Source organism: Schistocerca americana, chromosome 9 (assembly GCF_021461395.2).
Source record: "Schistocerca americana isolate TAMUIC-IGC-003095 chromosome 9, iqSchAmer2.1, whole genome shotgun sequence".
Lineage (NCBI taxonomy): Eukaryota > Metazoa > Arthropoda > Insecta > Orthoptera > Acrididae > Schistocerca > Schistocerca americana.
In genome coordinates, this window is record NC_060127.1 from 147393739 (window position 1) to 147419067 (window position 25329).

Sequence of the window (25329 nt, forward strand, 5' to 3'; positions counted from 1 at the left end):
AGTTAATTAACTGCAATACGAATGAATGAAGTAATGAATCAATTACTCGCAGAAAAAATGAACAAATCAATCAATCATCTGCAAAATGAACAGGTAAACAAATGAATAAACGAATCGATCAATCACTTGCAAAATGAATGAATGAGTCAGTCGGTCAATAGTAACCTAATGAATGAATAAATAAATTAACTACGGAAAAAGGCTGCGGGACCGAAAAGGCCTGCGGGACCGAAAAGACCGCGGGACGGAATGAATGAATTGAAAGGAGAACTGAGCGACGTCAAGGAAATGAGGCTGGAGTGAAGAAGGGATGAACAGACGAGGGCGGAAGATAGGAAAGAAATGGCACCACAAGAGTTTGGTGACATCATTACCCACTAGTGACTAGTAACACTACGTCGGATGAACGGGTGCCGAGTACTGCGTACTGGGTAGTGACTGACCTGGTGCTTGGCGTGCATGGTCTGCAGCAGGAGCCTGCGGGAGTGCAGGAGGCGCGAGGCGAGCAACTGGTGCTGCAGCCCCTGGCCCTGGCCCTGGCCCTGGGAGGCGGCGGCCAGCCCCAGGCGCTCCCTGGCGGCGCGGTCGCGGTCCGCCCTGGGCAGCGGCTCTCGGTAGCGGCAGCGCAGCGCGCCGTGCAGCTCCGGCACGCCCCCGGCGCGCGCCGCCAGCCCCAGCGCCGCCCCCAGCGGGCCGCCGCCGCCCGCCACCAGCCCGCCGTCCGACGCGCGCCGCCCGTCGCGGAAATCCCCGGGGCCGCCCCCGCCGCCTCCGGAGCCGCCGACCGCCGCCGCAGCTGCCGCCGCGGCCGCCGCCCCCTCGCAGCTGCCCGCCCCCGCCAGCTGCGGCAGACGGGGGCGTATCGCGAGGGCGGCTGCCGCCGGCACCAGGCCCGGGGGCGGAGTCGGCGACGCGGTGGGCCGCGGGGGTGGAGTCGACACGCCCCCGCACGCGACACCTGCCGCCGCTGCCGGCAGCCACACCTGAGGCCAAGCGGGCCGCAGCTATTAGCTACAACACCTACAACACGCCACACCCACTCATAGCCCGCCGACGCCTCTGCTACGACACAGGTTACAACCCACCACCGCGCAGCCGGCTGTAACAGCTACACCCGAACACGATGTACAGGGCGGTATCCAAAAGTTCCAAAAATTCGAAGTTTGCGCGCAAATGGTTAAAGAGTACATTTAAATACCGCCAGAAGACTCGCCATACAATGAGGTGCCAAAAGTAACGGAATACTTCCCAATATCATGTTGGAACTCGTTTTGCCGGGTGTAATACAAGAACTCGATTTGGAAGTCTCCTGCAGCCATGTCGCCTCTATGGCCGTCCGTAACTGCGAAAGTGCTGCTGGGGCAGGATTTTATGCAAAAACTGACCTCTCGATTACATTCCACACATGTTCCGTGGGATTCATGTCAGGCGATCAGAACGACCAAATCATTCGCTCGCATTGTCCAAAATGTTCTTCAGTTGTGAACAATTGTGACCCAGTCACATGGCGCATCGTTAATTGAGCACGTGAAGTGCACGAGTCGCTGCAATGATATCGCACTCAGGGACTTAGGGTTTGTGGAGCGCGAAACCCACGAAATAGCACGCCACATGCGTAGAGCTGCGCCGCCAAGGGCGCCTTGCCACGGTTCCGGTTCGCGTCGGGAAATCTACTCGAAATATTTTCCAAATTTTCCTTCAGTTGCTCTGCCACAACAGCTGCTGAGCCAGGGCGCCTATAGACATATCCAATTACCATGTTTGAGCCTGCTTTAACCGTGACCTTCACCCAAATTATTTCACATTTCGGATCTCCGTCAATTTCCTTCGATACTATTGAACTTTTTATCGCTATAAACACGCCTCCCCCTTCACTGCCCAGCCTGTCTCTGTGGTATACATTCCAATCTGAGTTTAGAGTTTCATTACTGTTTACATCTGGTTTCAGCCAACTTACCGTCCCTAGTACTATGTGGGCATTGTGACCGTTTATTAATGGGAGCAGTTCTGGCACCTTTCTATAGACGCTCCTGCAGTTTACTATTACCACATTAATATTGTTATTCCCTGTTGCGTTTTGCCTACTACTACCTTGTCGCGTCTCAGGAGGCGTCTTGTCGGGCCTAGGGAGGGAATTCTCTAACCTAAAAAACCCACATGTGCACTCCGCACCTACTCCGCTACCCTTGTAGCCGCTTCTTGGGTGTAGTGCACGCCTGACCTATTCAGGGGGACCCTACATTTCTCCACCCGATAGCGGAGATTTGTACGCCGGATCTCCGCAGAATCGTCTGAGTCTTTGGTTTAAGCCTTCCACTCGGAGCCAAACAAGAGGACCGCGATCGGTTCTGGGAACGATACTACAAATAGTTAGCTCAGACTCCACCCTGCGAGCGAGGCTTTCCGCCTTCACCAACTCCGCCAACCGCCTGTATGAACTGAGGATGACCTCTTAACCCAGACGGCAGGAGTCATTGGTGCCGACAAGAGCAACAATTTGCAGTCGGGTGCACCCAGTGTTCTCTATCGCCGCCGGCAGGGCCTCCTCCCCATCTCGGATGAGACCCCCCGGCAAGCAGACAGAGTGAACACTGGCCTTCTTCCCCGACCTTTCCGCTATTTCCCTAAGGGGCTCCATCACCCGCCTAACGTTGGAGATCCGAATCACTAATAAACCCCTCCCCCCGTGTGCCTGCTCGGACCTTGCTGAAGGCAAGTACACGCGTTTGAATTGTCGTCCTCCCGAAAGCGAGTGCAGTGTGCTAACCACAGCGCGACCTCGCTCCGTAGTTACTGGACGGATGACGGAAAGTTCCAGTCGGCTGTCAACTAGCATCACAGTTGAAAATGTTCGGAAAGGGACGGATCTGAATCTGCAAGATCACTGACAAATTATAAAAGACCTCTGCAACACCTACGCAATAAATTACGATACATGTGAACGTATTGTAGCAGGAAGTGTGAGAAGTATTGCCATGAAGTGTGCGCTGCATCACTGGGGATGAAAGTTATATTTATGGCCATGTTTTCAGAAAGTGACCAACAATGAAAGACTACTCTTTCACCTCGGCCAAAAAGAGCTCACTAATCATGGTTTTTTAAAAAAAAATTATAATAATACTGATGCGATTGTTCACGAAGTGTTCTCTCCAGGCCAACCGGTTATTAGAGTTGCATAGCGATTTTCTAAGACGTTTCGGACAGAACACGAGGAGCAAAGGTACTCGCCACACTTAGCCCCAGCCGATGTCTTCATATTCCCCAGGATGAACAACAGTTGGAGGGGTAAAGATCTGATACCGTGAAGAGTAGTCAAGTGGAATCGAGGAGTGTGTGAAACACACTAAAGAAAATCCAGGACTTAGTTTTGAAACTGGCATAAACGTAAAGGATCTGAGTGATTACTCCCGAAGGGTTTAACTTGAAGGAGATGCTACAGTAGAAGATATAGATAAGACATAACTGGTGCAGTTATGTTTCGAGAACTTTTGGATACCACACTCTGCACGAGGACACTCACAGTAAGCACGGAACAAGGCAAATGCACTCAAAAGCGTCGTATCCAGAGTCGGTGATGCTTCCACTGGAAACTGCGGTGAGAGACACTCAGATTCTGGAATTGTTCACCTTGCGTTAAATCGGCTCCTCGACCAAATAATATCGGGCAACATTTTGTTCTGGGCAATACTGTCAGTTCAGTCCCGTATGCCAAAATACACTCCTGGAAATGGAAAAAAGAACACATTGACACCGGTGTGTCAGACCCACCATACTTGCTCCGGACACTGCGAGAGGGCTGTACAAGCAATGATCACACGCACGGCACAGCGGACACACCAGGAACCGCGGTATTGGCCGTCGAATGGCGCTAGCTGCGCAGCATTTGTGCACCGCCGCCGTCAGTGTCAGCCAGTTTGCCGTGGCATACGGAGCTCCATCGCAGTCTTTAACACTGGTAGCATGCCGCGACAGCATGGACGTGAACCGTATGTGCAGTTGACGGACTTTGAGCGAGGGCGTATAGTGGGCATGCGGGAGGCCGGGTGGACGTACCGCCGAATTGCTCAACACGTGGGGCGTGAGGTCTCCACAGTACATCGATGTTGTCGCCAGTGGTCGGCGGAAGGTGCACGTGCCCGTCGACCTGGGACCGGACCGCAGCGACGCACGGATGCACGCCAAGACCGTAGGATCCTACGCAGTGCCGTAGGGGACCGCACCGCCACTTCCCAGCAAATTAAGGACACTGTTGCTCCTGGGGTATCGGCGAGGACCATTCGCAACCGTCTCCATGAAGCTGGGCTACGGTCCCGCACACCGTTAGGCCGTCTTCCGCTCACGCCCCAACATCGTGCAGCCCGCCTCCAGTGGTGTCGCGACAGGCGTGAATGGAGGGACGAATGGAGACGTGTCGTCTTCAGCGATGAGAGTCGCTTCTGCCTTGGTGCCAATGATGGTCGTATGCGTGTTTGGCGCCGTGCAGGTGAGCGCCACAATCAGGACTGCATACGACCGTGGCACACAGGGCCAACACCCGGCATCATGGTGTGGGGAGCGATCTCCTACACTGGCCGTACACCACTGGTGATCGTCGAGGGCACACTGAATAGTGCACGGTACATCCAAACCGTCATCGAACCCATCGTTCTACCATTCCTAGACCGGCAAGGGAACTTGCTGTTCCAACAGGACAATGCACGTCCACATGTATCCCGTGCCACCCAACGTGCTCTAGAAGGTGTAAGTCAACTACCCTGGCCAGCAAGATCTCCGGATCTGTCCGCCATTGCGCATGTTTGGGACTGGATGAAGCGTCGTCTCACGCGGTCTGCACGTCCAGCACGAACGCTGGTCCAACTGAGGCGCCAGGTGGAAATGGCATGGCAAGCCGTTCCACAGGACTACATCCAGCATCTCTTCGATCGTCTCCATGGGAGAATAGCAGGCTGCATTGCTGCGAAAGGTGGATATACACTGTACTAGTGCCGACACTGTGCATGCTCTGTTGCCTGTGTCTATGTGCCTGTGGTTCTGTCAGTGTGATCATGTGATGTATCTGACCCCAGGAATGTGTCAATAAAGTTTCCCCTTCCTGGGACAATGAATTCACGGTGTTCTTATTTCAATTTCCACGAGTGTATTTATTTGGGCGATTTGCTGTCTTGTGTCAATCGAATTGTGAAAATGTCTTTAAAAAATCTGCAGAACGCTCTTTCATTTTAAAATTATTGGAAATCTATAGAGGTTTGCCAAACTTAAGATATGTATAATCAAATCACTGGTGTGCAAAACTTAAGGGCGAAAGTACCTTTCCCATGTTGTCATTGCCAAGTAGCATACTGTAGCTCGACTACACTTGGACCTTACGTAGAAGAAACTGCTACACTGTAGTACACAAGGCAACTGGGAGAAATACCCCATGAGATGAATAAACATGAACATAGCGCCCACCCTCCGAAAATTTCCGATAGTCTCGTCTCGTTTAGCCGTAAGTCACGCAGTAAAGATCCATATGTCAGTGCTCCCACTCTTCCGCTCGCGTGTAGCCAGTTAACATATAGCGATGTTGGTTAAGGGGGTAAACCACTTTAGGAGGTTCGAAAAATCCCATGTTTTATTGCATAAATCGTTAGCTTCAATATCCAAGAATACACTGTCAAAACTTCAAAGCGAAATTCGCATTCGTTTACGTTTTATGAGCGTAGAAGCGAGTGCACATCGGGTAAAGGCTGGAAAAAGAAATTATGGCGGCATACTATCATATGATTTCCACGGATGAAAATCCTCGACACGAGTATTGCCCAGAGGGAGAAGACAGCTGGTACGAATGGCTGAAGCGAACTGCCCTTGGAACGGAACATGAAACGCACCCTACTCCATTGCACCCCGACGTACAGAAGGAAATTCTTCCAATATATGAAGATTTATCAAGGGATGAATTACTGGAGAGATGTTTAGGTGGCCACACACAAAATGCCAATGAAAGTTTCCACCATTTGACGATTAGCTCCTAAGCACTTGCTCTCCGGACTGAAAGTCATTGAATTGGCATCGTATTTAGCAGCGTGCTTATTCAATGAAGGAAATTCATCCCTTCTGATGGTCATGATCGAGGCAGAAATTGTAGTAGGCACGCACAGCTTCAATTATGCCGAACAAATGGATAACCATCGTGTGAGCCGGCAGAATCGACGTAGTTCACTGGAATCGAAGGAAGGTCGGAAAGCACCGCTGCCAGCGCAAAACGAAGCCTATGAGGAAGGATTACCATATGGTGCTGGAATCGCAGATTAATCGGTAAGCATTTTACATTAATGTTAACTTCCTTGAATTTCTAGTTTCCGAGAACTTATTTTTCAAACGCGATATCTCGAAATGACTTTTTCACATTTGCGTGCAGTCAGAAAGTATAGAACCGATCATTACGAAAAATGATAGTACGATTCTTAATAAAATTACGAATTATATGAACAGCCTTCTGAGATGATATCGTGATTTTAAGGGTATTTTTCATTGCATAATTAGAGAAAAAGATCGTGAAAATCGAAGCAAATTGTTCCAACGCGAGCAAAATTTTTAATTTTCATTATTTTCACCTGTATTGAGGTTCATATTCTTAGAAAATAAGTTATGTAAAAAAAAACTTTTTGATCACAGATGAAAATATGAATGTGTAATGGTTCTCTATTTACGTACCATTACGGCACTCCAACCCCAGTTCTCGATACCAGTAATATCGTACTACTTTTCTGCGAAGTAGCAGACATATTTTTGTGACAATATTCACATTTGGTTTTAATAATGTATAGGTACTCCGACGTATCGATATATTACAGTGATATGGTGGTTCTGTGTATTCATTTCTGTGAGACTGTCATAATCTTTGGCTTACTTGTAACCGTTTTGGCGCGAATGGGCACAGAGCAGTCTTTGTTCCACTTTGCAGAAGTTAAGTTGTTATTTCGCTTTGTAAAAGAACAGTCAAATCTTGTGTTTGGTTAAAGTGAAAATTAAGTGTACGAAGATTGATACAAAACTGTTTTCTTGATGATGTGACAATTAAGAAGTAGTTTATGCGAATTTACAACAAGTTTAATAAAAATGTGGATCGTGAGCACCAAGTCAAAAATAATTTCTACCATACCATTGTTCTGATCTGGGATTGTCTAATTATTAAAAATTTCCTGAAAAACGCATTTGTTAGGTCTTCAAATATTGCTAAAATACAGATCTGGACCTTCTAGCAGTCAAAGTGGAATCACCCTAGAATCAACAAGATGAGCCATAACAACTTCGACGAAATCTACGTGGGAATCCATTCAAGATAAGTGCCAAAATTAATGACTGTTTTACAGTGACTTCATTATTTCCATTCTGACGATACCATCCACAGTCAGTAACTTCGTTGTTGCCCGATAAAACGAACATATGTTGCGTGAGTAACATTATTAATCTGATTTCTAACCTACTTTGCAAGTGGTGGTATTGTTAGAAATGGCTGCACTGCACGCAATTGGGGAATTATACTCACAACCTTCAGCGGACATCACAGCGCAACTTTGTTATATTTGCCTGAAACTATTCAAAAACTTTCACAAAAACTGTTCGGAATATGAATGAAATAATGTCAAATTTTATTAAATTCTAACTTTGGAGGAAGGAGAACCACTTGCATGAATATCAAGAGCTCAGATGGGAACCCAGTTCTAAGCAAAGAAGGGAAAGCAGAAAAGTGGAAGGAGTATATAGAGGGTCTATACAAGGGCGATGTACTTGAGGACAATATTATGGAAATGGAAGAGGATGTAGATGAAGATGAAATGGGAGATATAATACTGCGTGAAGAGTTTGACAGAGCACTGCAAGACCTGAGTCGAAACAAGGGCCCAGGAGTAGACAATATTCCATTGCAACTACTGACGGCCGTGGGAGAGCCAGTCCTGACAAAACTCTACCATCTGGTGAGCAAGATGTATGAGACAGGCGAAATACCCTCAGACTTCAAGAAGAATATAATAATCCCAATCGCAAAGAAAGCAGGTGTTGACAGATGTGAAAATTACTGAACTATCAGTTTAATAAGTCACAGCTGCAAAATACTAACGCGAACTTTTTACATACGAATGGAAAAACTGATAGAAGGCGACCCCGGGAAATATCAGTTTGAATTCCGTAGAAATATTGCAACAAGTGAGTCAATACTGACCCTACGACTTATCTTAGAAGAAAGATTAAGGAAAGGCAAACCAACGTTTCTAGCATTTGTAGACTTAGAGAAAGCTTTTGACAATGTTGATTGGAATACTCTCTTTCAAATTCTGAAGGTGGCAGGCGTAAAATACAGAGAGCGAAAGGCTATTTACAATTTGTACAGAAAGCAGATGGCAGTTATAAGAGTCGAGGGACATGAAAGGGAAGCAGTGGTTGGGAAGGGAGTGAGGCAGGGTTGTAGCCTCTCCCTGATGTTATTCAATCTGTAAATTGAGCAAGCAGTAAAGGAAACAAAAGAAAAATTCGGAGTAGGTATTAAAATCCATGGAGAAGAAATAAAAACTTTGGATTCGCCGATGACATTGTAATTCTGTCAGAGACAGCAAAGGACTTGGAAGAGCAGTTGAACGGAATGGACAGTGTCTTGAAAGGAGGATATAAACATCAACGAAACTAAAACGAGGCTAATGGAATGTAGTCGCATTAAGTCGGGTGATGCTGAGGGAATTAGATTAGGAAACGAGAAACTTACAATAGTAAGGAGTTTTGCTATTTGGGGAACAAAATAACTGCTGATGGTCGAAGTAGAGAGGATATCAAATGTAGACTGGCAATGATTTAAGTGTCAGGAAGTCGTTTGTGAAAGTATTGGTATGGAGTGTAGCCATGTATGGAAGTGAAACATGGACGATAAATAGTTTGGACAAGAAGAGAATAGAAGCTTTCGGAATGTGGTGCCACAGAAGAATGCTGAAGATTAGATGGGTCGATCACATAACTAATGAGGAGGTATTGAATAGAATTGGGGAGAAGAGGAGTTTGTGGCACAACTTGACAAGAAGAAGGGACCGGTTGGTAGGACATGTTCTGAGTCATCAGGGGATCACAAATTTAACATTGGAGGGCAGCGTGGAGGGTAAAAGTCGTAGAGGGAGACCAAGAGATGAATACACTAAGCAGATTCAGAAGGATGTAGGTTGCAGTAAGTAGTGGGAGATGAAGAAGCTTGCACAGGATAGAGTAGCATGGTGAGCTGCATCAAACCAGTCTGAGGACTGAAGACCACAACAACAACAACAACAACAACAACTACTACTACTACTACTAACTAATGCATCCCACCCAAAAAAATCCCAAAAAATCAGTGTCAACGAGCCTCCTAATGTGGTTTCTCCCCTTAAGGAACACACTTCACCAACACTAGGATGCCTAAGGCACGGCTGTACACCACCACTCGCCAGCCTCAGCGACCCACTATTCTTCTGCGCTTGGCCTCGCTGTTAGTGAGCGCCGGCACTCACCTCGAGCGCGGATCCGTCGCGGCTGTAGCTGCAGGAGGGCAGGCTGGAGGCGAGGTCGAGCCCGGAGCCCTCGAAGACGGCGGAGCAGCCCGAGTCGCAGCTGAGGTGCTGGCTAAGGCTCTTGTTGCAGCTGGAGGACGACGCGCTGCCGTAGCCGCCCTCCGCCTCCACCTCCACCCCCTCGTCCGCCGACACGCTCGACAGGTGCCGCGTCGGGAGGCGCCTGCAACGGGTCAAGGTGAGGGATCCAGAAGCAAGGAAGGAAGGAAGAGAGAAGAAAAAAGAAACGGATACAAAGAAAGGGCAAGCAAAGGAAGGAAAGACAGGAAAGGAAACGTACACTATGTGATCAAAAGTATCCGGACACCTGGCTGAAAATGACTTACAAGTTCGTGGCGCCCACCATCGGCAATGCTGGAGTAATGGGTTGGCCCACTCTTAGCCTTGGTGACAGCTTCCGCTCTCCCAGGCACACGTACAATCAGATACTGGGGAATGGCAGCCCATTCTTCACAGAGTGCTGCACTTAGGAGAGGTATCTACGTCGGGCGGTGAGGCCTTGCACGAAGTCGGCGTTCCAAAACATCCCGAAGGTGTTCATAGGACTCAGGTCAGGACTCTGCGCAGGCCAGTCCATTATCGGGATATTATTGTTGTGTAACCACTCCGCCACTGGCCGTGCATTATGAGCAGGTGCTCAGTCGTGTTGAAAGATGCACTCGCCATCCCCGAATTGCTCTTCAACAGTGGGAAGCAAGAAGGTGCTTAAAACATCAATGTAGGCCTGTGCTGTGATAGTGCCACGCAATACAACAAGGCGTGCAAGCACCCTCCATGAAAAACACCACCACACCATAACACCACCGCATTTTACTGTTGGCACTACACCCGCAGGCGGATGACGTTCACTGGGCATTCACCATTCCCGTACCATTCCATCGCATCGTCACATTCTGTACCGTAATTCATCACTCCACACAACGTTTTTCCACTGTTCAATCGTCCACTGTTTACGCTCCTTACACCAAGCGAGGCGTCGTTTGGCATTTACCGGCGTGATGTGTGGCTTATGAGCAGCCGCTCGACCATGAAATCCAAGTTTTCTCACCTCTCGCCTAACTGTCATAGTACTCGTATTTACAGTGGATCCTGATGCAGTTTTTAATTCCTGTGTGATGGTCTCGACAGATGTCTGCCTATTACAGATTACGACCCTCTTCAACTGTTGGCGGTGTCTGTCAATGAACAGACGAAGTCGGCCTGTACGCTTTTGTTCTGTACGTCTCCCTTCACCTTTCCACTTTACTATCGCATCGGAAACAGTGGACCTAGGTACGTTTAGGAGTGTGGAAACCTTGCGTACAGACGTATGACGCAATTGACACCCAATCACCTGACCACGTTCGAAGCCCGTGAGCTCCGCGGAGTGCCCCATTCTGCTCTCTCACAATGTCTAATGACTGCTGAGGTCGCTAATTTGGAGTACCTGGCAGTAGGTGACAGTGCAATGCACCGTATATGAAAAACGTACTTTTTTGCGTGTGTTCGGATACTTTTGATCACCTACTGTATATGGAATGAAAACAGCCACCAGCTATGGAAGGTAGCAGTCAAAAGCTCTTGAACTACGTTTCAACCCATATAAATTGGCCATCTGAAGAAGTCTTATTACCTATAAATCAGTATAACAGATAAATGCAATGTTCAAAAAATCAGGATTTTATAAAAACAGAACATACGTAGAGGAGGAGGTTGTTACAGAACGCAATAAAAATACAAGTGGACGTATTTGAAAACCAATTTCTGTTCGATTAATTAATTTAAACGTAGTTGGACAAACACCGAAGACGAACTCCGAACTGGCCGTTCAGTTGAGGTCACCACAAAGGAAACCACTGACAGAATCCATCACATGGTAATGCAAAACCGCCGAATTAAAATTCGTGAGATTGTTGAGACTGTAGGAATCTCAACTCAGGGAGTACGTAATATCCTGCCCGGAGAACTGGCTATCAAGAAGCTGTGAACGATTGCTCTAAGTCGACCAAAAGTGCATCCGGCACAATATTTCAACACGTCTGGCAATGTTTAATCTCAACCAGTAAGGCTTTTCCGCCTATTTGTGACTTTTGATGAATCATGAAGCCATCATTACTCACCAGAGTCAAACCAGTAGTCAAAACAACGGACAACCGGTGAAAGTGCGCCGCAGAAGACAAAGATAATTTTTCCAGCTGGTAACGTGATGGTCACTGTTTTTGGGATTCCCAAGGAACAATTGTCATACATTCCTTGGAAAAAGGCAGTGCAGTAACTAAACCATATTATGCTACATCGCTGGATCATTTGATACGTGCGTTGGCTGGAAAAAGGCCAACGCAAAAAAGTGCCCTTTCACCGGGATGATGGACTATCCCATACATAGCGATAACAATGGCGAAACGGCGTGGACTGGACTTGGAGGTGATTCCTCATCCGCCCTATTCACCAGACGTAGCTCCCAGTGACTTGTTCTTGTTCCCTAACTTGAAACTATGGTTTGCTGGGAAGAAATTTTCGGCAAATGAAGAAATGACAGTTGCTGTCAACGAGTATTTTTCAGTTTGACATAAATTATTTTTCCGTTGGATTGAAAAGCCGGAGGTTCGCTGGACCAAATGCATATTCCTCAATGGAAACTATGTCGAGAAGTAAGATGAATTGACTACGAAGTCTTTCGCGACGGAGACCTTGCATAAAAAGTTCTCGGTTTACTTGCCGCGTCAAATTTAGATAAAATCCCAAGCTTTCGATGACTACCTCCATCGTCATCGTCAGGGGTAAAACAGTTTTACCTCGGACGAAGACGACGGAGGTAGTCATCGAAAGCTTGGGATTTTATCCAAATTTGACGCGGCAAGTAAACCGAGGATTTTTTATGCAAGCAAGATGAGTTTTGCTGTTTTTTAGCAGACTACCACTGCTTACGGTGTACATGCCGATAGGATGCAATTGGCACGAGAAATGAACAGATAAACACCACTTGTTTATCTGTTTTGGACTGCCTTAACAGACACGACGTGTTAATAGCCTAAGAACTTTTATCACTGTACGTATAACAGCATAAAAGCCGAAATCTAGAATGTACAGAAGACAATTAGAGTAATACACAGTTAAGGGACGGCTTAGTCTTTCAAAAAATGTTGCATAACTCTGGCTCGACACGGCCAAAAACTTCGTGGTGGAGAGCACCAAACCAGTGAATAAGGGGTCCCACACTGACGATCATTACTCAAGAATCGGTGCAGCGAGAGTACTTCCGCGTGACCTTCGTGGGTGAATTTCCCTTTCTTATGCTTCTTCCAGCCAATCTCGGCCTGGCAACCATCTTTCCCACGGCTACATATAGCAGACACCAGCCTGCTGGCAGGGGAAACTTCCCATCGCCCCCCCTCCCCCCTCAAGATTTAGTGGTAGAATGGCCCAGTGGACAGCCCGTGAAAACTGAACGCAGATCAAGGATGAAAACTGGGAGAAGGTGTACCGGACTGTGGAAAAATAAGAAAAATAGAAACAATAAAGGGTCCAAGCACGAGAAGTGCGACATGGCGCCAATATGAGTACGACCTATTCTTGAGTACTGCTCGAGCGTTTGGGATCCCTATCAGGTCGGATTGAGGGAGGACATAGAAGCAGTTCAGAGGCGGGCTGCTAGAATTATTACTGATAGGTTTGATCATCACGCGTGTGTTACGGAAATGCTTCAGGAACTCGGGTGAGAGTCTCTGGAGGAAAGGAGGCGTTCTTTTCGTGAATCGCTACTGAGGAAACCAGCATTTGAGGCTGACTGCAGTACAATTTTACTGTCGCCAACTTACATTTCGCGGAAATACCACAAAGATAAGAGAGATTAGCGCTCGTACAGAGGCATATAGGCAGTCATTTTTCCCTCGTTCTGTTTGGGAGTGAAACAGGGAGTGAAGATGCTAGTAATTGTACGAGGTACCCTCCGCCTCGCAGCGTATGGTGGATTGCGGAGTATGTATGTAGATGTAGATGTATGAGTAACCAATGCATCGTGGTTGTGTGATCACTGCGTTGGACTATAAAATGGCAAATCCATCTTCAAATCTTCCTCGTACCCCTATTACTTTTCAAAAAATTATGTGCTACAGACGATTGTTGAAATTTACGTGGTGGTACAGACGAATGTTGAATATTAGGTGGACTGATAAAATAAAGAATGAGGAGGTTCTGTGCACAATCGGAGAGGAAAGGAATATGTGGAATAAACTAACAAGAAGAAGGGACAGCCGGCCGGAGTGGCCGAGCGGTTCTAGGCGCTATAGTCTGGAATCGCGCAACCGCTACGGTCGCAGGTTCGAATCCTGCCTGGGGCATGGATGTGTGTGATGTCCTTAACCAGTTAGGTTTAAGTAGTTCTAAGTTCCAGGGGACTGATGACCTCTGAAGTTAAGTCCCATAGTGCTCAGAGCCATTTGAACCAACAAGGGACAGGATGACGGGACATCTCTTAAGGCGTCAGAGAATGACTTCCATGGTACTAGGCGGAACTGTAGTGGGTAAAAACTGTAGAGGAAGACAGAGACTGGAATACATCCGGTAAATAATTAACCACGTATGTTCCAAGCGCTACTCTGAGATAAAGCGTTTAGCGCAGAATATGAATTCGTCGCTGGCCGCATCAAACCAGTCAAGAGATTGATGACACAAAAAAATCAGTTTGGTCATTGACGTGTCTGTTCCCATTCGGTAGCCTTGGTAGCGTTTATGGAAAATGAGTAATGTGGCAAGACTATATTACCGTCTCAAGGAAATGTGATGAATAGCGAATGCATGTGAAATGCCACGTATACATGTCACTACAATGAAAACAACACATAAACGGGTGTGAACTACAAAGGAATTCAAGAGTCAAAACTTTCAAAACGGAACGCAACAGTCCTTACATTGGAAGAACAAATAGGAGGTCGTACACCTGGAGGTCCCTTCGTTACACCTGGCTGTTGCAAACGGAGTTACACCACGACACAGGTACAAATCTGAATACAGCGAAGTATCCGGCCGACACGAGGGAGATTTGAAAACGGTTCTCCCACTTCACAGTCCAAGACCGTGACCACACAATCATGACGCGATGGCTGTTCATATTCTCTCGATGTTGCACATTTGAACTTGGACCGTTCACGGTTTCTATTTTTCTTCTTTTTTCACAGTTCACTGGAACACCTTCCCGTTTTCGTGCTTGATTTGTGTTCAGTTTTTGACGGGCTATCCATTGGGCTGTCTTACCGCTAAATACGAGCATTGGAACTTAAATAGTGCAACTATTTATTCACAACCGTACACTCAGACTTCAAGAAGAATATAATAATTCCAATCCCAAAGAAAGCAGGTGTTGACAGATGTGAAAATTACCGAACTATCAGTTTAATAAGTCACGGCTACAAAATACTAACGCGAATTCTTTACAGACGAATGGAAAAACTAGTAAAAGTCGACCTTGGGGAAGATCAGTTTGGATTCTGTAGAAATATTGGAATACGTGAGGCAATACTGACCCTACGGCTTATCTTAGAAGCTAGATTAAGAAAAAGGCAAACCTACGTTTCTAGCATTTGTAGACTTAGAGAAAGCTTTTGATAATGTTGACTGGGATACTTTCTTTCAAATTCTGAAGGTGGCAGGGGTAAAATACAGGGAGCGAAAGGCTATTTACAACTTGTACAGAAACCAGATGGCAGCTATAAGAGTCGAAGGACATGAAAGGGAAGCAGTGGTTGGGAAGGGAGTGCGACAGGGTTGTAGCCTCTCCCCGATGTTATTCAATCTGTATATTGAGCAAGCAGTGAAGGATACAAAAGAAAAATTCGGAGTAGGTATTAAAATCCATGGAGAAGAAATAAAAACTTTGAGGTTCGCCGATGACATTGTAATTCTGTCAGAGACAGCAAAGGACTTGGAAGAGCAGTTGAACGGAAAGGATAGTGTCTTGAAAGGAGGATATAAGATGAACACCAACAAAAGCAAAACGAGGATAATGGAATGTAGTCGAATTAAGTCTGGTGATGCTGAGGGTATTAGATTAGGAAATGAGACACTTAAAGTAGTAAAGTAGTTTTGCTATTTGGGGAGCAAAATAACTGATGATGGTCGAAGTAGAGAGGATATAAAATGTAGACTGGCAGTGGCAAGGAAAGCGTTTCTGAAGAAGAGAAATTTGTTAACATCGAGTATAGATTTAAGTGTCAGGAAGTCGTTTCTGAAAGTATTTGTATGGAGTGTAGCCATGTATGGAAGTGAAACATGGACGATAAATAGTTTACACAAGAAGAGAATAGAAGCTTTTGAAATGTGGTGCTACAGAAGAATGCTGAAGATTAGATAGGTAGATCACGTAACTAATGAGGAGGTGTTAAATAGAATTGGGGAGAAGAGAAGTTTATGGCACAACTTGACTAGAAGAAGGGATCGGTTGGTAGGACATGTTCTGAGGCATCAAGGGATCACCAGTTTAGTATTGGAGGGTAAAAATCGTAGAGGGAGACCAAGAGATGAATACACTAAGCAGATTCAGAAGGATGTGGTTGCAGTAGGTACTGGAAGATGAAGAAACTTGCGCAGGATAGAGTAGCATGGAGAGCTGCATCAAACCAGTCTCAGGACTTAATACCACAACAACAACAACAACAACAACAACAATAAAAGAGTTACATATTTTCACCTGTTACTGTCCTTCAAAGTAGTCACCAGCGTTGTGTAGAATCCGTTGCTAGCGATGTGGAAGGTGTACTATTCCGTTAGCAGAGCCTGTTCTGTTGATGGTACGAATGGAGTGGTCTACTGCCTGTCGAATCTCTGCAACAGTTCTGAAGTGAATGCCACTAAGTGGATCCTTCACCTTCGGAATCAAATCAAAGTCACGAGGACTTAAGTCCGGGGAGTATGGTTGATGATACAGTACTTCCAGTCCCATAGACTGAACAGAGCAGCCACAGCTTGCGCCTGTGCATTGTCATGCAAAATGATGGGTGGGTTGCGCAGAATGTGTCGCCGCTTCCTTCGCAAAGCTGGTCGCAGGTGATGCTCCACAAAACGAACAGTAATACCGTGCAGTGACGGTCTGCCGTGGAGGAGCGTAATGCGTTAGTATAACGCCATCAGAGTCGTACACGAGAATTACCATAACTTCAGACCGTTCCATTTGCACCATCAACAGAACAGGCTCTGCTGAAGGTATACTACGCCTTCCACGTCGCTGGCAACGGGTTCTACAAAAGCCTGGTGACGGACAGTAACATGTGCAAACACGTAACACTTTTGTATCGGTTGTGAATAAACAGGGTGTTACAAAAAGGTACGGACAAACTTTCAGGAAACATTCGTCACACACAAATAAAGAAGGTATGTTACGTGGACATGCGTCCAGAAACGCTTACTTTCCTTGTTAGAGCTCATTTTATTACTTCTCTTCAAATCTCATTAATCATGGAATGGAAACACACAGCAACAGACTGGGGAAGACCTAGAACGACGAGGACACCTGCAATGGACGAGGCAATTCTTCGTGCAGTTGACGATAACCCTAATGTCAGCGTCAGAGAAGTTGCTGCTGTACAAGGTAACGTTGACCACGTCACTGTATGGAGAGTGCTACGGGAGAACCAGTTGTTTCCGTACAGTGTACAGCGTGTGCAGGCACTATCAGCAGCTGATTGGCCTCCACGAGTACACTTCTGCGAATGGTTCATCCAACAATGTGTCAATCCTCATTTCAGTGCAAATGTTCTTCTTACGGATGAGGCTTCATTCCAACGTGATCAAATTGTAAATTTTCACAATCGACATGTGTGGGCTGACGAGAATCCGCACGCAATTGTTCAATCACGTCATCAACACAGATTTTCTGTGAACGTTTGGGCAGGCATTGTTGGTGATGTCTTGATTGGGCCCCATGTTCTTCCACCTACGCTCAATGGAGCACGTTATCATGATTTCATACGGGATACTCTACCTGTGCTGCTAGAACATGTGCCGTTACAAGTACGACACAACATGTGGTTCATGCAAGATGGAGCTCCTGCACATTTCAGTCGAAATGTTCGTACGCTTCTCAACAACAGATTCGGTGACCGATGCATTGGTAGAAGCGGAACAATTCCATGGCCTCCACGCTCTCCTTACCTCAACCCTCTTGACTTTCATTTATGGAGGCATTTGAAAGCTCTTGTCTACGCAATGCCGGTACCAAATGTAGACACTCTTCGTGCTCGTATTGTGGACGGCTGATACAATACGCCATTCTCCAGGGCCGCATCAGCGCATCAGGGATTCCATGCGACGGAGGGTGGATGCATGTATCCTCGCTAACTGAGGACGTTTTGAACATTTCCTGTAACAAAGTGTTTGAAGGCACGCTGGTACGTTTGTTGCTGTGTGTTTCCATTCCATGATTAATGTGATTTGAAGAGAAGTAATAAAATGAGCTCTAACATGGAAAGTAAGCGTTTCCGGACACATGTCCACATAACATATTTTCTTTCTTTGTGTGTGAGGCATGTTTCCTGAAAGTTTGGCCGTACCTTTTTGTAACACCCTGAATAGTTACCACCCGCTATGAGAGGGGTGCGATGGGGATTTTCCCTTATGAGTTTCCCCCAGGGAGAGCAACCAGCTTGACGAGAGTGGTCTTTGGAATCTTGAGCCGTCGGTCATTGTAGAGGAGGCTTTCAGCCGATCGTTCGACTGGTCACTGGTCAGACGGCGCCGAACGGGGCCAATCAGGCGTGCGCCTCGCCGGCGGTCCAGATTGGGGTCAACAGCTGCATCCGATTCCGTGGCCCCTGCCGCCACGCGTCAAACGCCCGCCGCCTTCCCGGGATGCTCTGCGCAAGAGAGTCTCCTCAAACTGAGAAGGCGCTCTCTTGCAAACGATAACTGGAGCTGAACAGGTGCTGTGTGGTGTTGCAACAACAGCGCTAGGTCTGCATTAGGGTGTCACGATTCGATAGGTCTGTAATTGGTACAGGTCGACAGAAGACAGAGATGAGTTAGTAAATACAAAAAGCTACACGATACAATCAAGCATCCTTATAATCTAAATCCTCTGTAACACTAAATCGCTATCCCAGAACGAGTTGCAAAAAAAAAAAAATGGTTCAAATGGCTCTGAGCACTATCGGACTTAACTGCTAAGGTCATCAGTACGCTAGAACTTAGAACTACTTAAACCTAACTAACCTAAGGACATCACACAACACCCAGTCATCACGAGGCAGAGAAAATCCCTGACCCCGCCGGGAATCCATCCCGGGAACCCGGGCGTGGGAAGCGAGAACGCTCACCCAAGAAAAAAATTCAAAACCACACCTTCTGCTGGAAAAGTAATGGCTACGGTGTTTTTCGATTCCGAAGGACTCTTGCTTGTGGACATCATGCCAAGTGGAACCACCATAAATTCTGATGCATATGTGACGACACTGAAGAAACTTCAAGCTGGACTGAGTTGTGTTCGACCACGTCGGCAAAAGCAGGATGTTTTGCTGTTGTGCGACAATGCACGGCGACATGTAATTAAAAAAACCGTGGAAGCGATCACGAAACTCGGATCGACAACACTGAACCATCGCCTTACAGTCCTGACCTGACTCCATGTGACTATCATCTCTTTCGGAAACTGAAAGACTCTTCGTGGAACAAGGTTTGAAGATGATGACTCCCTTGTGCACGCTGCCAAACAGTGGCTCCAACAGGTTGGTCCTGAATTTTACCGTGTGGGTATACAGGCGCTGGTTCCAAGATGGTGTAAGGTAGTTGAGAGGGATGGAAATTATGTGGAGAAATGAAAGTATTGTTCCTAAAGGATTTATCTATACACTGTAAAACTTTCAAACACGTAGAATAAAAGATGGATTAAAAAAAATAGTGTGCATTTCTTCTGGAGTGGCCCTCGTAATTTGTTCAGAACATACTGACGTACATGGTTTGATGAAGATTGCAGGTCAGCAATAGAGGAAAAGAACAGGGCAAGAACAAAAGTGCTACAGAGAGAAACCAGAAATAATGTGGGACAATATAGAGAATTAAGGAGAAGAGCTAACAGACTGTGCAAGAGAAAGAAAAGAGTGGAAAAAGAAGAAATTTCAACAACTAGAAGAAGTAAAGGAACAGAGTGAAATAAGAAAGTTCTATCATGCCCTAGGCAAAATGAAGAATAGATTCCAACCAGAAACAATGGCCTGTTCCAGTAAAGATGGGAAAATGATAAGGGAGGAAGAACAAATAGTGGGAAGATGGGCAGAGTATTTCAAAGATACACTAAGCACCAGCCTAGAAGATGAAGAAACAGCTGCACAAGAGGGAAGATTGGAGCTGGAAGTAGACAATGAAACCAATGCGACAAGAAAGCCAACACTGCAAGAGGCTGTGCACAAGTCAAAAAACAATCGAGCCCCTTGGGAAGACAGCATAATTGCTGAATTAATAAAAACTGGTGGTGAGGCTGTAATAAAGGAACTGCACACATTAATATCAGATATATTGGAAACAGAAACTATGCAAGATAATTGGAAAATTGGAATAATAGTCCCCATTAATAAGAAAGGGGACAGAACAGCATGTGAAAAGTATAGAGGTGTAACACTGCTAAGTACAGCTTATAGGATCTTCACAAGTATATTAAATGAAAGGATACAGAACTGTGCAGAAGGCATTCTGGGGGAATATCAGTGTGGCTTTCGACCTGGCAGAGGAACAACTGATCAAATATTTGTGATGACAAATGATGGAAAAGTTCTATGAATATGATATAGATTTGCATTTCCTACTCATCGATTTCAAACAAGCCTTTGACAGCATAAATCGGCAAGAACTATACAGAGTACTGAAAGAAGTTGGTATATGTGCTAAATTAATAAGACTAATCAGAATTACAATGACGGAGACAAGAGCAAAAGTAAAGGTACTTAGCAGAACAAGTCAAAGCTTTGATTTTAATAAAGGTGTAAAGCAAGGGGATAGTCTCTCCATTGTACCATTCAATATAGCCCTGCATAGTGTCGTAAATAAAAACAAAAGAGGCACCATATTTATGAAAACTAGCCAGATATGTGCATACGCCGATGACATTGCTATAGTAGGAAGAAATACCAATACATTCCTAGAAACATACCGGGTAATGGAAACAGAAGCCTTAAAAATTGGCCTCATAGTAAATGAAAATCAAACAAAATATACGGTAATGTTACAATCCGAGGTCAGAAGAACCCCTAAAAACCTAATCATCATTGGAAAATGCTTCAGTCGAGCGTCCTCTTTTAACTACATGGGAGCCCTAATAACAAAAGATAACAGTATTGGAAAGGATATAAGGGAAAGACTACAAGCAGGAAACAGAGCTTACTTTGCAAATACGCAGCTTCTCAAAAATAGCCTTGTTACAAGAAAAACTAAACTGCTAACACACACGGTGTTACAAAAAGGTACGGCCAAACTTTCAGGAAACATTCCTCACACTCAAATAAAGAAAATATATTACGTGGACATGTGTCCGGAAACGCTTATTTTCCATATTAGAGCTCATTTTAGTTTTGTCAGTATGTACTGTACTTCCTCGATTCACCGCCAGATGGCCCAATTGAAGGAAGGTAATGTTGACTTCGGTGCTTGTGTTGACATGCGACTCATTGCTCTACAGTACTAGCATCAAGCGCATCAGTACGTAGCATCAACAGGTTAGTGTACATCACGAACGTGGTTTTGCAGTCAGTACAATGTTTACAAATGCGGAGTTGGCAGATGCCCATTTGATGTACGGATTAGCACGGGGCAATAGCCGTGGCGCGGTACGTTTGTATCGAGACAGATTTCCAGAACGAAGGTGTCCCGACAGGAAGACGTTCGAAGTAATTGATCGGCGTCTTAGGGAGCACGGAACATTCCAGCCTATGACTCGCGACTGGGGAAGACCTAGAACGACGAGGACACCTGCAATGGACGAGGCAATTCTTCGTGCAGTTGACGATAACCCTAATATCAGCGTCAGAGAAGTTGCTGCTGTACAAGGTAACGTTGATCACGTCACTGTATGGAGAGTGCTACGGGAGAACTATGTACAGCGTGTGCAGACACTATCAGCAGCTGATTGGCCTCCACGGGTACACTTCGGCGAATGGTTCATCCAACAATGTGTCAATCCTCATTTCAGTGCAAATGTTCTCTTTACGGATGAGACTTCATTCCAACGTGATCAAATTGTAAATTTTCACAATCAACATGTGTGGGCTGACGAGAATCCGCACGCAATTGTGCAATCACGTCATCAACACAGATTTTCTGTGTGAACGTTTGGGCAGGCATTGTTGGTGATGTCTTGATTGGGCCCCATGTTCTTCCACCTACGCTCAATGGAGCACGTTATGATTTCATACGGGATACTCTACCTGTGCTGCTAGAACATATGCCTTTACGACACAACATGTGGTTCATGCACGATGGAGCTCCTGCACATTTCAGTCGATGTGTTCGTACGTTTCTCAACAACAGAATCGGTGATCGATGGATTGGTAGAGGCGGACCAATTCCATGGCCTCCACGCTCTCCTGACCACAACCCTCTTGACTTTCATTTATGGGGGCATTTGAAAGCTCTTGTCTACGCAACCCCGGTACCAAATGTAGAGACTCTTCGTGCTCGTATTGTGGACGGCTGTGATACAACACGCCATTCTCCAGGGCTGCATCAGCGCATCAGGGATTCCATGCGACGGTGAGTGGATGCATGTATCCTCGCTAACGGAGGACATTTTAAACATTTCCTGTAACAAAGTATTTGAAGTCACGCTGGTACGTTCTGTTGCTGTGTGTTTCCATTCCATGATTAATGTGATTTGAAGAGAAGTAATAAAATGAGCTCTAACATGGAAAGTAAGCGTTTCCGGACACATGTCCTAATAACGTACCTTCTTTCTTTGTGTGTGAGGAATGTTTCCTGAAAGTTCGTCCGTAGCTTTTTGTAACACCCTGTATAATTCCCTAGTCCGCTCAGTTATCACAGACGGCTCAGAGGTATGGAAGTTGACAGAACACGATAAAAATGCACTAAGAAGCATCGAGCGAAAAATTCTACGCAAAATCTATGGGCCAATAAGGGAGGAAGAAGGCTGGAGAATATGCTACAATGCCGAATCGCAAGAGTTAATACAAGGCAGGGACATAGTAAAATTTGTGAAATCACAGCGAATACGATGGCTAGGACACTTGGAGAGAATGGCAGAGGATAGAATTCCAAAGAAAATGATGAAAGGTATGATCCATTCAGTTAGGCGAAAAGGGAGACCTAGAAGAAGATGGATCGACGAGATAATAATGGATATCACCAATACGGGAGTCCGGGGGTGGAAAAGAGCAGCAAATAACCGAGAAGTGTGGAGGAAGATTGTTGAAGAAGCCAAGGCTCACCTAGGGCTGTAGCGCTACTGAAGAAGATACTGACGTACAGGCCCTGTGAATATGAACGTCCTATCTGTAGTCGCTCAAAGCGTTCTGTGTGTGTGTGTGTGTTTTTTTTTCTGAACACAAGTGTAGCATTTGTAAAAACAGACATAAAGTCTGACTGGGATAGCAGCAATCAGTGATTTTATAATGTTGCTTATAATCAGTCTTGACTGCAAAATTTTTTATTCATATGACCGGTTTCGGTTCTTTCAGAACCATCTTCAGATCTGGTATTTCAATTACTCCTGTAATTGTTACTCCTGTAATTGAAACATCAGATCTGAAGATGGTTCTGAATGAACCGAAACCGGTCATATGAATAAAAAATTCTGCAAGCAAGACTGATTATAAGTAACATGACAAGTGAAGCACGCGCTCAGCACTTACACACGCACGCACACGCACGCACACGCATGCAGCACGCACCTGGCGGCGGCGAGGTCGTGCAGGATGTCGTGCCGGTGGTCGAGGCTGGCGCGGCGCGCGGCGTCCACGCCCACGCCGGCGCCCGCGGCCGCGGCGGCCGACGCGAGCTTGCGCACCGCCTGCTCCGCCACGCCGGACGGCCGGCGGCGCTCGGGGGCGGCCACGGGGGCGGCGGCGGGGGCGGCCGTGACGGGCGGCAGCGCGCCCGGCTCCGGCTGCTGCGCGGCCAGCGGCGGCAGCGACGACCGGTGCTGGCGCAGGCGCTCCAGCAGCAGCAGGTAGATGGCCGCGTGGTGGTCGTAGCTGCCGCTGCGCAGAGACTGCACACACCACACACAGCGCGTCTCAGAACACACCACCCGGACACAGAGCCACAGCCGCAGTGGTCAGCACACTTGACTCGCATTCGAGAGGGTCACGGTTCGAACCCCCGCCCATCCATCCTGATTCTTGGTAAGGCGGGTGCCAGGTTGAGATTCATTGCGAGAGTCCTTACAAGGGAACCTCCCCATCGCACCCCCCTCAGATTTAGTTATAACTTGGCACAGTGGATAGGCCTTGAAAAACTGAACACAGATCAATCGAGAAAACAGGAAGAAGTTGTGTGGAACTATGGAAAAAATAAGCAAAATATACAAACTGAGTAGTCCATGCGCAAGATAGGCAACATCAAGGATAGTGTGAGCTCAGGAGCGCCGTGGTCCCGTGGTTAGCGTGAGTAGCTCCGAAACGAGAGGTCCTTGGTTCGAATCTTCCCTCGAGTGAAAAGATTGATTTTTTATTTTCAGCCTATTATCAAAGTTCAGGCACTCACACATAATCAACTTCGCTTTCCAAAATTCCAAGAGATGCTCAGATTTGCTTGGACATATGCAGGATTTGACGGTCTACACACTGAAAATTTTGAAAACGTTAAAAGTGAAAACTGTGCGACTGTGAAACTACTGCATTCATTTGTTGCAGTTTATGTGACAAACTCTTATGTTTTCACCACTTTGTTCGGAGTGATTATCACATCCGCAACAAAACCTAAATCGGGGAAGGTAGAAGAATCTTTTTACTCATTCGCCACGGGTAGAAGTTAGTTGGGTCGACAACATATTCCTGTCATGTGACGCACATGCCGTCGCCAGTGTCGTATAGAATATATCAGACGTGTTTTCCTGTGGAGGAATCGGTTGACCTATGACCTTGCGATCGAATGTTTTCGGTTCCCATTGTAGAGGCACGTCCTTTCGCCTATTAATCGCACGGTTTTGCGGTGCGGTCGCAAAATACAGACACTAAACTTATTACAGTGAACAGAGACGTCAATGAACGAACGGACAGATCATAACTTTGCGAAAATAGAGAAAGTAAAGTTTTCATTCGAGGAAAGACTTGAACCGAGGACCTCTCGTTTCGCAGCTGCTCACGCTAACCGCGGGACCACGGCGCTCCTGAGCTCACATTATCCTTGATGTTGCCCATATTGCGCAAGGACTACTCAGTTTGTATATTTTGCTTATTTTTTTCCATAGGCCCACACAACTTCTTCCTGTTTTCTCGATTGATCTGTGTTCAGTTTTTCAAGGCCTATCCAATGTGCCAACTTATAATTAAATCTGAGGGGGGTGCGATGGGGAGGTTCTCTTGTAAGAAAATGTAGTCCATCAACAAACGAGGTGGCTTACAAAACACTCTTTCGACCTATACTTAAGTATTGCTCATCAGTGTGGAATCCGTACCAGGTCGGGTTGACGGAGGAGATAGAGAAGATCCAAAGAAGAGCGGCGCGTTTAGTCACAGGGTTATTTGGTAAGCGTGACAGCGTTACGGAGATGTTTAGCAAACTCAAGTGGCTGACTCTGCAAGAGAGGCGCTCGGCCTCGCAGTGTAGCTTGCTGTCCAGGTTTCGA

General features: G+C 46.3%; 1 protein-coding gene across 1 annotated transcript in view; it reads right to left on the bottom strand.

Annotated features, from left to right (window-relative positions):
• Positions 1-25329, bottom strand: part of LOC124550758 (serine/threonine-protein kinase SIK1-like) — a 454642-nt gene that overhangs the window by 52900 nt on the left and 376413 nt on the right. The window contains exons 8-11 of the mRNA XM_047125480.1: positions 23432-23751; positions 9513-9735; positions 834-983; positions 444-641 (exon numbers count right to left, since the gene is read on the bottom strand). Of these exons, the coding sequence (XP_046981436.1) occupies positions 444-641; positions 834-983; positions 9513-9735; positions 23432-23751 (891 nt within the window). The remainder of the gene's footprint in view (positions 1-443; positions 642-833; positions 984-9512; positions 9736-23431; positions 23752-25329) is intronic.